Genomic DNA, 13485 nt, shown 5'->3' with positions numbered 1-13485 from the left:
ACACGTTTTCATTTTGATTTGCATTAAAGGAGGCAATAACATACAACGGAATCAAGACAGTCTCTTCAATAAATGGTGTTGGGGAAATTGGAAAGATACATGCAAAAAAATGAAACTAGACTACCAACTTACACCATACACAAAAATAAACTCAAAATGGATAAAGAACTTAAACATAAGAAGGGAAACCATAAAAATGCTAGAGGAATCCACAGGCAGCAAAATCTCAGACATATGCCGAAGCAATTTCTTCACTGATATTGCTCCTGGGGCAATGGAAACTAAAGAGAAAATAAACAAATGGAACTACATCTTCAACACTTCTTAAGGGCTGGATATATAGGAGTGAATAATAAAGACAAGGTCTTATAGATCTTACTAATCAAAAGGTAGACAAAATATGTAAATAGATAAATAGAACATTTTAGATTGTTATCTAAATTAAGAATGAAATGAACAGGGTGTGTGGGGAGTAGGGAGGCAGTAGGGTGGACAAGAACAGCCGAGTAGTAACATTGCTGTCTTAGAGTTAAAGGTGGTAAATGATCCAGTCATTTAAAGAGTTGAGAGTAGGGAGGACTTTTTAAGACATAGCAAGTACAAATTCCCAGGGGCAGGAAGGAGCTAGGTCTGTTGGAGGATCAGGGAAGTTTACCCGAGTGGCTGAAATTCAGTGATTAAGGGGGAAATGGAATAGGGGCGTTTGGAAAGGAGCTCAGAGCCAGATGACCATGCCATCTTTGGCCAAGTTAGATATTTGAATTACATTCCATGGGGAATGGGAAGAACTTGGGGATGAATCGCTTGTTACCTGTTGCTTGTTAAATGAAATTGGTTGTTCCCACATCCATGTGGTAGTTTCTTGATTATACATCTGGAGTAATTCTTAATCGCACATTAACTTATTATCTATCTTTCATTTTCAGTCTCTTTTTCACTGTTGACTTTTACTTCTGTTTTAAGCACCATCAGTGCCCCTTATAATAAAGAAACCTTCCTTCAACCTCTTCCCCTGATACTGACCTCCTGCCTTTCTCTTTTCACAGCCAAATTCTTAGAGAGTGGTCTGTATTTACTGACTCTTGTGTATAACCATGCCCTCCATCACTGTACACTTTTGTAGTATGACTTTTACCCCCAGGATCTAACTGACAGACTGCTTTCTGAGATGTCCTCCTAGTCCCAGTGACCATCAAACCCAGCACCCTCTGGTTTAGTCCTATTTATCTGAATGTAAGCTTTAACATAATTAGCCACATCTTCAATCTTACAAGTCCATAAACCCTGACTTCCTGGGCACTTCACTCTCACATGTTCTGTCTTATCTTTCTTATTACCCCTTGTTTCTTTCATTTCTAGCTCACTCCTAAATATAGGGATTACCCAAGCTTCTCTGTCTACTGTATATTCTCTCTGGCTTGTCATTTATGAACTTTTACAAGAATAGCTATCACTGTGTACTCTCAGATCTGTGCCTGGAGCCCGTACTTCTCTCTATGAAAGAAAAGAAAATGCAAGTGTATTTAATGTTATAATTTTCATATTGCTATGTACTTTCCATAATTATTTTAAATGGTTGTATAATGTTATGCTAAGTGGCTCTGTCATAATTAGCCTAATCATTTCCCTATTGAAAATTTGTAGTCCTGGACTTGCAGCTACAATTTATAATTCTACACATGTACACTGAGCTTGAGATTTGGTGGAATGGAAAGTGAATTTATTTTTCCCCCTCTCCCAAACTAGCTCTGATCTCCTGATAAAGATGGGGAAGTCTTTGGCAAACCCTCTTTAGGTTTCCTGAGTAGTGTTAAACTACTAAGGTGGTTTAACACTAGCTCCTGAAAAGGCCTAAATGGTCCCCCTCCGACCTCTTGACTCTCTGACCCAGCATGCTCTCAATTGTTAGAAAACATGTCGTCCTTATGTCCCAATGACCCAAAAGAGATCTAAAGTCTTTCGCACTGATATGTCTCTGAGTAAAGCTAAAAAAGAGACTCACCTTCAATCAAGGCAGGATTTTAAACACAGTATTAGGTTGTAGTTTACCTGCCTACTACCAACCTTGACAATATTCTTTGTCACACTTAACTGGCAACTCAGATACTCTCCTGAGGCAGGAAAATTGCTTGTTTTTTTCCATCTGTTATTCTGTAGAAGTAATTTGGGAACCAACCGGGGGTGCGTTTCTAAACTCCTTGGGGTTCTTCTCTCAAAAACATAGGGGCCCTAATAATGATGAGGCTGTGCCTGAGAAAATGAAGTGCCAGTGCTTTGGACACAGAGGAACGTTAGCTCAGAGTATCCTAACATACACCTTGCTCCAGTCAAGTGGCCTCTCACATTCTTCCAAGCTGTCATCTACTGCCAACCTGTGGAGAACTCTTGTTTTTTTGTGTGTGTTTTTTTTTTACAAAGTCCAATGAGTCAGAAGATTCTGACAGTGACAACACTGCCAGCTTCTGTTCCTCTTCTGAGAGTGGTTTGTGTGTGTTAAGTGATATCTTATTTGAATTTCTGACAGTTTGATGTCTCAGAGTTTCTGCCTGTTTGTCAGCCATTTCCAGTAGCACATTGACCAGAATATACTTTTCAGCAGTTGTTGATTCCTTTTTTTGAGCCTTTCCCACCTGCTTTCCAATCTGACTGTATGTTCTTGCTGCATAAGGAAAGAGGGTTGTGTTTCTAATTTTACACAGAGGGTTATGTCCACCAAGCATGTCCAACCCTAGTATTGTTGTTTTTCTAAATCCTTACCTGAGGGTATGTTTTTATTGATTTGAGAGAGAGAGAGCAAGGGGTGGGGGAAAAGAGAGGGAGAGGGAGAGGGGGGTAGAGAGAGAGCAACATTGATTGGTTCATATATGCCCTGACTGGGGATCAAACCCACAACCTAGGTACGTGCCCTATCTGGAAATTGAACCCACAAACTTTTGGTGTACAGAATGACACTCCAATAATCTGAGCCACCCGGCCAGGGCAGTATTGTTTTTCTTTTTCTTTCTTAAGCACTTGTGGAATCATAAGGTGACAGATATAAAGCAGTTTTCATTTTATAAGGCAGAAGTTGGGCCTGTGTGTGTACTGGTTGACAAGGGAGTGAGCATATTAAAGAGGCACCTTCTTGGGTTGTCTTCTATCACTTGTTGTATGGTTTGTCTTTCTCTCTGCTTACTCTAATTTATTTTTATTTTAGTTTATCATAACAACAAGGTATTTTGAAAATTATTGAAAAACTCAAGTGATCATGGTAAATAGCTGTTTCCCTCCCACCTTCCTCTGCCCCAACTATATAACTGTATTTCTGCTTTGAGGCATTCTAGTCTATACATACTCTAAACTCTATGGCCTATGGTAACTCTATGCTAGACGTTGTAGAGATAGCTACAATGTTTGATGATTGTGCTGTTTTCTGTACATAAGGAAGTGGGCAGGAGAAAATAACATCAGTCATTCTCTAATAGATTTGAAATTAATCAAGATTAAGGTGAGTTTAAAAAACTACTTCAGGTATATCATTCTTTGAAGACCTATGAGGGTCAGCCACCTCATAGTCTAGGACAGGGGTGGGAAACCCCTGGCATGGGTGCCAAACATGGCACGCCAGTAACTTGTGCTGGCACGTGAAACGCTCTCTTATAATCTTCCATTTACACTTTTTTTCTTAATAGCGACTTTTTTATTTTTTAGATAAATTCAGTGTAGGTGCATCTTAGATAAATAAATAATTTTACATAACAAGTTATCTGAAAGACCATAGACATGGATTGAGTGGCTTGTGCATATGTCTGAAGGTCACGAAATATAAACCTGATGTAAAATCTCTGTCATCAGTGATGCAGCAGCAAAAGTCCCACTGATAATATCAAACAGAGCCATCAAGTTTTCTGTCGGACTGTCAGTATACATGTATACATTAAAAAATAAATATATTTTTCATCATTATATACTGTGTTTTTGTCACTCGAATGAATTTTATTATTTCTCCAAGGTTCTTCACATACATACACCTTAAGAGATATCAAGTAGACGTAACATGTTCTCCAAAAATTAGGGTTGGCACACAGAAGAATTTTGAGTCAGAGATTTTGCTGGTTTTGGCACGCACTCACAAAAAGGTTGCCCACCCCTGGTCTAGAACAGGGGTCGGCAAACTGCGCCCGTGAGCCACAAGCGGCTCTTTGGCCTCTTGAGTGTGGCTCTTCCACAAAATACCAGGTGCAGGCACGCACATACAGTGCGATTTAAACTTTGTGGCCCATGCACAGAAGTCGGTATTTTGTGGAAGAGCCACACTCAAGGGGCCAAAGAAGCGCATGTGGCTCGCGAGCAGCAGTTTGCCAACCACTGGTCTAGGGCATTAGATCCCAAGAGGACACTGCTCTTAGTCAGGTGGTTTAGCTACCCACTTCGTACACTCCGGTCCCAAATCTGGAGAATTAAGAAAGAAGTCTGACAATCATTAGTGAGGCACACAACTTCCTTCAAGTCAACCTCTAGAATGATAGTGTGTTATTCATCTGTGTGCCTGGCACCCTCCCTGTTTTTATATCTATCTCTCATTCCCTCCATCATCCTTTTGCCTTGTAACAACAGGAATTTACAGACCAATCTTACATCCCAGGTCATCCCCACCCAAAGGCTTTATCCCTTGTTCAAGGAGTGTGAACCCTGCTAAAAGAGATCCAACAAAATCTTACAAGAAGGAATAAATAAAACTCAGAAAAAGACTGTTAGGAACATACTCTTAGTTGAATGCCACCCCCCTTACCATTTCCCATTATCTTGGGCAATTGAAAGCAGAGGGAACGTGAAAAGAGAAACAAAAAGCTCAGCCTTAAAGAAAACATTACCTCAGAAACAAATTTTTAAGCATAGAACTTAATAATATCCTAAATTTATTAAAGCAAGAACTCAAACATAATGTGAAGCAATAAAATGAGATGAATTAGGAAATATGGAACTAGGGGAACAAAATGAGAATGAAGCAACATCAGTCCAAAACTAAAATAAATTTGAAACAGTAAGGAACTTAATGGCCTGGAAATTGAATTGTCATAAGGGAAAAGCTTTAGATAATTCTAGAAGCAAAAGCAAAAAAGAAATAGATGCAAGCAGTATAAATCATCATAATGGGGGTACAGCATAAAGATAATTGATGTTCATAAAGTAAGGAAGCTCATTCTGAAAAAAAAAGTTGACCAGAAAATATTTTTGAAGATATAATAAAAGAAAAGTTTTCTAATATATACTAAATTAATCTTAGAAGATTATGTGTTCTAGGAGGAAAAAATTAAAAGTTGTACATTGACTAACTCTGAGCTGGCTCCTAGTTGTATTTATAAAGACTTAAAAAAAATGTATAGCTATACAGAAAAAAAGGCAAATCACCTCAAAGAGGGGACACTATCAGTCAGGCCAGCACCAGGCTTCTCATGAGCATCATTGCCAGAAGGCACAGGAGTGTGTGTACAAACTTTTGAATGACAGAAATAGTGTATTAATACCAGGTAAACGTTAAAATTCAAACAGAGAACTAAGAATAAATAGACAAATAGAATGTAAATGTCATAAACTTTGACAAAAGAAAGATGATCCGTCTTCATCTAAAACTGATACATGTCAAATGAAAAATCTATTTAAGATAGGGTTTTTCAAATTCTTAACTCAAGAGGAAGTTTTAGGAAATAGTATCTCTAAAGAAATATGGACCTTCAGTTTAGTATTTCCTTTATTTTCACTAAAGCTTAATTTACATTTAAGTACAAGGATATAATTTACTCTTTTTGTTTAAAACATGTACTAGTACAATTTCTTTAAAACTTAATGTGATATTTCTAGGTGTTGTGCATTGTGGGTTGAATTTTTGCTTTTTTTTGTATAACAGATTGTTTAATTTTTTAATAGATAAGTTTATCTAAAAATAAAAGATCATTTTAAAAAGTATGTAAAACATAACAAGTAAACATATTTACCCCAACCAGGGGTCTGGATGGGGGGTGGCATGGGCACTGGTGTTCCCAGTTGGACAGTCACCCAAGCTGGGAGCTGCTGCTCCTGACCAAGTGGTTTCTCTTCTCTGTTTTTATATTTATTTTAACAGCCTGGTGGCTTTCATTTTCATTATCATGCACTCCAAGCTTTTTGGAAGTGAGGGGCAAAACTACTCATCCTGGATGGTCATCATTTTTCCTTTTGCCCATTTGCCTGATCTAGTTAATGAGTGGTCTGAAGTACATGATGACTTTGCTACATTCATCTGGAACAGGGAAAATGATTGGAAAAACAGCATTTCATAAATGAGTGGATTGAAAAAAATTTGATCAACATCATTTTGTAGAGATAGCAACAATACTGATTCTATTTTCTATTCTTTAGCTCAAACATTTTAGTTATGACACCCCACCCCTGCCACCTTTTTTTTTTTCTTGCTCTTCTGATTATGGTGTGCATATCAGATTATGATTTAAAATCAGATTAGTGGTATTTTTTTCATTAAACAAATGCATGATAGCACATAAATTATCACAAGATGACCAGAATATTTTTATTTTATGTAAATTGTATCTTTAGTAAATGCAAAGTGGTTATTATGGTGTATAAAATTTGGTTTAATATGAGTTTCAATTATGTACATTGCAACTGCTATTTGAAAATAATGAGAAATTAGAGTATTTGGCTGTTCTACAAATAAGTAATATGAACTTGAATAATTTTTGCTTATATGCCTAAGGAGTCAACAAATGGAAACAAACTAAATTATGGCAAGTAATTATTGCTCAAAAATATAATAGTTGGCAGAAATTATGGGTTGTTGATACAGTTTAAATAATGATTTACTTTCAGCACAGCCAGAAATGGAGGCGGTTTTACCTTTTCTGCACTAAGCTCTATCTATGTGTCTCCTACCTACCTGTCATTAATGACAGAGAAACATAGCCATTGAATATTTTGTTCAGTTAAATTGGTGACTTTTTTTAAACCGAGGGACATTACAACACTATGACTTTTTAATTTGTTGTTGAAGAGCCACAAATAAATGGCTTATTTTACTTTCCTATATTTCTGTTCTTGATATAATTGCTAATAAAGCAATATTTCATGGTTTTCTCAGGTAATATCATGATTATCTTGAGATATAATTTGGTATGCTTGCTCTAAAAATTATTATGTATTAGTAGTCCTCTTATAAGAATATTAGTATTGCATAGTTTGAATAATAATGTTATTTTACAATTTGCTGAGAAGTTTGCTTTAAAAGAAACTAACTATGATAAGATGGTCAAATACATTGCATTAAAAAGTTGACTGTTCTTATTTGTGGGCCAGCTCACTCTGTGTAGACAGAGTTCTCTGCACTGAAGGTAAAGGGGGAGCATAATTTAGTTTCAAAAAGATCTGGTTCCAAGGTCTTGGTGGGGGAGGGGGAGGTCAAGAGAGTGGTACAGCATTCTAGAAATACTAAGGTCTTTGTGCGATTGGTTTAATGGGTTTTGATTGGCAACATTCTTAAGAATATTAGAATGAAGTTTTATCCAAAATAGGCTTTCCTTAAACTACCTTGTTCAGTTGTCATAACACCCTCTTGATAGTAACCTTAATTTAAAAAAAATTATAGTTGGTTTATGTACCATTTTCCAATTATTTATTTATTTATTTATTTTGACAGAAATCTTGGAGGCTGGTACTAAAGGAACTTCTGAATCACTTAAAGGTGTGAAACGAAAAAAGATTGTAGCTGAGAATCACCTGAAAAAAATACCAAAATCTCCCCTGAGAAATCCTCTTCAGGCAAAACATAAACAAAATACAGAAGAGTCACCTCTCACTGTTCTTCAGAGTACTTCAGAGTCTCACAAAAAACAGAATCACAGTCCTGTAAAAAATGGAAAGCAGTTTACTAAACAAAATGGAGAAACACCTGGGATGATTGGCGAGGCCGCCAAGTCCGAAGACCGCATCTCCCCAAAGAAGCCCTTGTTTCTGCAGCATCCATCTGAACTGCGTAGGTGGAGCTCCGAAGGCTCTAACCCCAAGTCAGATTTCCTCCATGGAAAACGTGACTCTAGTTCTTTGTCAAGTAAAACCAGGACTGACCATAGTGAATGTATCTCCTCTAATTGTAGTCCTACTTCCTCCTCATATGCAAACACCGCATTCGATGTCTTACTGAAAGCAATGGAGCCAGAATTGAGCACCTTGTCACAAAAGAGCTCATCTAGTGCAGTTCAGATAGAAAAACTAAGACCAAATAAAACTGTACAACTCCCCTCTCAATTACAAAACAGCTCAATAGATACCCCACATCAGACTTCACAAGAATTTGTTTCTGAATCACAGTCTTCTTGTACCTCATACACAGTGCATGTGTCTGCTGCTCAGAAGAATGAGCAAGCATTGGTTCAGTCAGTTTCTCATTCATATAATTCACATGAACACTTTGTTTCTAAATCTAACCAACAAAATCAACAGCTTCCAGCGTGTGCAGGTTTCACAAGACCACTGACGAACCTGCACAGTCAGGAGAACCCCAGACTTGAACAGATGTATCATATAGCAGTGACATCATCTGTAGGTCTAACTTCACCTTCCAGTAGAACTCAGGTTACTCCTCAAAACCAGCACATGGATTCTGCTTTGCCCAAGTCAATAAGTCCAGCCCACTCTACACAGTCACCCCCAACACCAGTGTATAATTCAATCCCTGTCGCCTCTGTTGTGAATCACAGCGTAGAGCAAATGTGCAATCTACTTCTGAAAGACCAGAAGCCAAAAAAGCAAGGAAAATATATTTGCGAATATTGCAATAGAGCTTGTGCAAAGCCGAGTGTGCTTCTAAAGCACATCCGCTCCCACACTGGAGAGCGGCCTTATCCCTGTGTGACCTGTGGATTTTCATTTAAGACTAAAAGTAATCTATATAAGCACAAAAAATCCCATGCACACACTATTAAACTGGGTCTTGTCTTGCAGCCAGATGCTGGTGGTTTGTTCTCTTCACACGAGTCCTCCAAAGCACTTAGTATCCATTCAGATGTAGAAGATAGTGGGGACAGTGATGATGAGAGTGCTGCTGATGAAAGACAGAATGAGCCAGGCTCCGTGGACCTGCAGCCTGGGCAGTTAATGAAAATGATATCAAATTCTCAAGTTTTACCAAAATCAAGTTCCATTCCAAGCAATCTAGATCATGTGGTAGGTGACGTTTTACTGCACGACAGAGCCTCAGAATCACAAGCTGTGACAGAGTTACCAAAAGTCATGGTCCACCCTGTCAATGTGACCCCTTTGAGAGTTGACAGCCCAAAGTTTACGGATTGTAAGCCTGAACTTTCTAGTGCACAGAAACAGAAGGACCCTCAGGTTACTAGTGTACGGTCACATTCAGCCTGGACGTCCTCCCTGGAGACTGATGAAAAGTCCTGTCAGAAAGGGAACATGGATCAGTCAGTGGCAAAGCAGGAATCCCATGTAGGAACAGTACATGCCCAGCTACAAAGGCAGCAGGCTACTGATTACTCTCAAGAGCCACAAGGCAAACTTCTCAGTCCTCGAAGTTTAGGAAGTACAGATTCTGGTTACTTTTCACGGTCTGAAAGTGCTGATCAGACAGCGAGTCCACCAACCCCCTTCACCAGAACATTACCTTCTATAGAACAAGACTCAAGTAAGAATAATGGGCTCTCTGCACCTCGTGCCAGCCCACCAGCACCTTCTACAGGGCCGACAAGTGAAAAAGCACTGATTTTACCAGGTCAGATGCGCCCACCTTTGGCAACAAAAACACTTGAAGAACGGATATCAAAGCTTATCTCAGACAATGAAGCCTTGGTAGATGATAAGCAGCTGGATAGTGTGAAGCCCCGGAGAACCTCTCTTTCACGACGAGGAAGTATCGATTCCCCCAAATCATACATATTTAAGGATTCTTTCCAGTTTGATTTAAAACCAATGGGACGGAGAACAAGTTCAAGCTCTGATATACCAAAGTCTCCTTTCACCCCTACTGAGAAATCAAAACAAGTGTTTCTTCTGTCTGTACCTTCCCTTGACTGTTTACCTATTACGAGAAGTAATTCTATGCCTACCACAGGTTATTCAGCAGTACCTACAAACATAATACCTCCCCCTCACCCACTGAGAGGAAGTCAGTCATTTGATGACAAAATTGGCGCGCTCTGTGATGATGTCTTTGTATCGGGACCTAACACTTCTGTGCCCCAAAGTGGACATCCCCGAACCCTTGTCAGACAGGCAGCAGTAGAAGACTCTTCAGCAAGTGAAAACCAGGTGCTGGGTACTGGGCAGTCCTTGGAGGAGAGCTATCAGGGATGCAGTGCCACGAACGAAAATGGGGCAGCAAGGAACAAGTCCTTGGCTCCCGGCCCACATGTAGAGAAAAAGAAGTCTCATCAAGGGCGAGGGACAATGTTTGAGTGTGAAACTTGTAGAAACAGGTATAGAAAACTGGAAAATTTTGAAAATCATAAGAAATTTTACTGTTCAGAATTACACGGACCAAAAACAAAGGTAGCTGTGAGAGAACCTGAACACAGCCCTTTGCCCAGCAGCACACAACCCCAGATTCTGCACTACAGAGTGGCTGGTTCCACAGGGGCCTGGGAACAGACGCCCCAGATCAGGAAAAGGAGGAAAATGAAAAGTGTTGGAGATGATGATGAAGTTCAGCAAAATGAAAGTGGAGTTTCTCCAAAAAGCTCTGAAGGCCTTCAGTTTCACAATACTCTGGGCTCTGCTTCCAGTTTGCCTAAGCATACTGTTTTCTTAACAAGTGAGCAGCAGCATCGAAATTCTCAGTTGCAAAGCCCCCAAATACAGCTCATTGGCAGGGGCTCTGACCAGATCATGGATCCGAAGCTGTCTACCATCATGGAACAACAGGTAGGCTCAGTGACCCAGGACAAGACAGAGTTGAAGAGACACGGAGCTGGGATCTCAGTCATCCAGCACACCAACTCACTGAGCAGACCCAGTTCACTCGACAAGCCTGAGTCTCCAGCTTCTTTCCAGGAACTCAGTGGAACAGTGAAGGTTGGTTCCCTGAAAGTGATAGGAATTTCCCAAGAGGAAGGTCACCCTTCACGGAACATGTCTCATCCTCAACAGCCTGCACTATTAGATGTTCTTCGAGCAGAATTTCAGGAAGGTTCAAGAAAGATTTCTAGTGAACGGCATGTGTTAGGACAGCCCTCAAGACTTGTTCGGCAGCACAGCATCCAAGTCCCAGAAATTCTGGTCACAGAAGAGCCAGATCGGGACCTTGGGTTCCAAGGTCCCGATCAGGAGAAATCAGAGAAGTTCAGTTGGCCTCAGCGTAGTGAAACGTTGTCAAAGCTGCCGACAGAGAAACTGCCACCCAAAAAGAAGAGGCTCCGTCTGGCTGAGATAGAGCATTCCTCGACGGAGTCCAGCTTTGATTCTACTCTCTCCAGGAGTCTGAGTAAGGAGAGCAGTTTATCTCACACCTCAAGTTTCTCAGCTTCGTTAGATGTAGAGGACGTTTCTAAAACCGAGGCCTCCCCCCAGTTCGCTTTCCTCAATAAAACAGAGTTCCTCATGATCCCAGCTGGCTCTCATACACTGAGCATTCCTGGGGCTCACCGGGAAATGAGGCGAGCTGCCTCAGAACAGATTAGCTGCATGCCAACGTCCATGGAGATCTCTGACTTCAGAAGTAAGTCATTCGACTGTGGAAGCATAACTCCACCTCAGGCAATGCCACTTGTTGACTTGCAGCCTCTGGTGTCCCCTTCTGGCACAGGGGTGAGCGGACACGTGCCCCTTTTAGAAAGAAGGAGGGGCCCACTGATACGGCAGATATCTTTAAACATTGCTCCAGAAAGTCACCTGTCTCCTGGGAACCCATCATCTTTCCAAACCATTGCTATTCCTGGTGTGAATGCAGTGCCACTTCAGGGGCCTCAGCTCACTAATACATCCTTAGCTGAGTTTCCCACAAATACCGTGCACTCCCAGACTCAAGTTAAGGATCTGCAAACAGAATCTTCAGATTCCAACTCTACTAGCATCTTTCCTGTTCAACAACTTTTTGGTCTTAATTTGTTAAATCAAATTCATGCACCCCTTAGCCACCAACACACACATATGTCTCTGCAAGTGTCTGCACAGAGTGTCAAACCAGATGCAAATCCCAGTGTGTGTGTATCTTCCAAAAGTGAGGATTGCTTTGCTCCCAAGTACCAACTGCAGTGTCAGGCTTTCACTTCAAGCCTGTCTTGCTCTTCTAATCCTGTCCATTCTGTGCCAAAGCAAGTTCTTTCAAATCCAGTGGGGGCTGATCATCGAATGAATTCATTAGCATTATCAACTGAACGAGTAGACGCCATGGCTGCTTCATATCTTCCACCACCACTGAAGCCCGGGCCACTCGGTAGTCAGGTGCAGGAGGTGCCGACATCATTTGCGCTGCCTGTGCATCTGCAGAGTAGTGTTCCAGGGTACTGCTTTGCCACAGTCACACCTCTGCCACAAATCCTTGTGACTCAGGATCTGTCTAGTCAGCCTGTTTGCCAGGCTAATAGTAGTGTGGTGCCAAGCAGTGAAGAACAAAATTCCCAGCCAAAATTGCAAAAAGTTAATGCTTTACCAAACCCAGAGGAAGAACTTGTTTGTGAAAATGTTTTTTCAGAGATGGGCCAAAATTCTTTTATATCAGAATCCTTGCCTGGAACTCAGAAAATGTCTATTGGTAGACTTTCCCCCCAACAAGAACCTTCAGCTTCTAGTAAAAGGATGCTTTCCCCAGCAAATAGTCTAGACATTGCCATGGAAAAGCACCAAAAGCGAGCTAAAGATGAATATGGAGCGGTTTGTGCAACAGATATTAAACCATTTGAACCTTTAAGTACAAGAGCTAATGAAGTTAATAAGCAGAAGAAACCTGTGTTAGTAAGGCAGGTTTGTACTACAGAGCCCCTTGATGGTGTGACATTGGAACAGGGTACTTCTTCTCAACCTGAAATTAGTAGTGAGGCTATTAATTTGACAGATGTTTTACCAGAAGATAATTTGTCATCAGGGCACTCTAAGTCTGTAGATATAGAACCTATAAAAGATTTTCAAGAATTTGAAAACATCAAGTCATCCACGTCATTAACTCTTACAGCTAGAAATTCACCTGTTTCTTCAGAAAATACCCACATTTCTCCTTTGGAGCATGTAGATAATAACCCAGAAAGGAAGTCCTCAGAGGTTAAAAGTCAAGGTGACAAATTGAACATCCAAGAACAAAATCAACCTACAACCACCACTCTTTCAGGATTGGGAGCTGGAGATACGCAGCAGCTGTCTTTTCCCAGCCTGAAGACCACAACCAGCTTTACATGGTGTTATCTGCGGAGACAGAAAACATTGCATCTGCCTCAGACTGACCAGAAAACTTCAGCCTATACTGACTGGACAGTAAGCGACAGTAATCCAAATCCACTTGGTTTGCCTACAAAA

General features: G+C 40.4%; 1 protein-coding gene across 1 annotated transcript in view; it reads left to right on the top strand.

The window, feature by feature from the left end:
* HIVEP1 (human immunodeficiency virus type I enhancer binding protein 1) overlaps positions 1 to 13485 on the top strand; it is a 178630-nt gene that overhangs the window by 131133 nt on the left and 34012 nt on the right. The window contains exon 4 of the mRNA XM_006769734.2: positions 7670 to 13485. Within this exon, the coding sequence (XP_006769797.2) occupies positions 7670 to 13485 (5816 nt within the window). The remainder of the gene's footprint in view (positions 1 to 7669) is intronic.

Source organism: Myotis davidii, unplaced genomic scaffold (assembly GCF_000327345.1).
Source record: "Myotis davidii unplaced genomic scaffold, ASM32734v1 scaffold62, whole genome shotgun sequence".
In the NCBI taxonomy this organism is placed as follows: domain Eukaryota; kingdom Metazoa; phylum Chordata; class Mammalia; order Chiroptera; family Vespertilionidae; genus Myotis; species Myotis davidii.
Note: the sequence above shows the minus strand (reverse complement) of the source record. Positions and strands in the feature narration are given on the sequence as shown.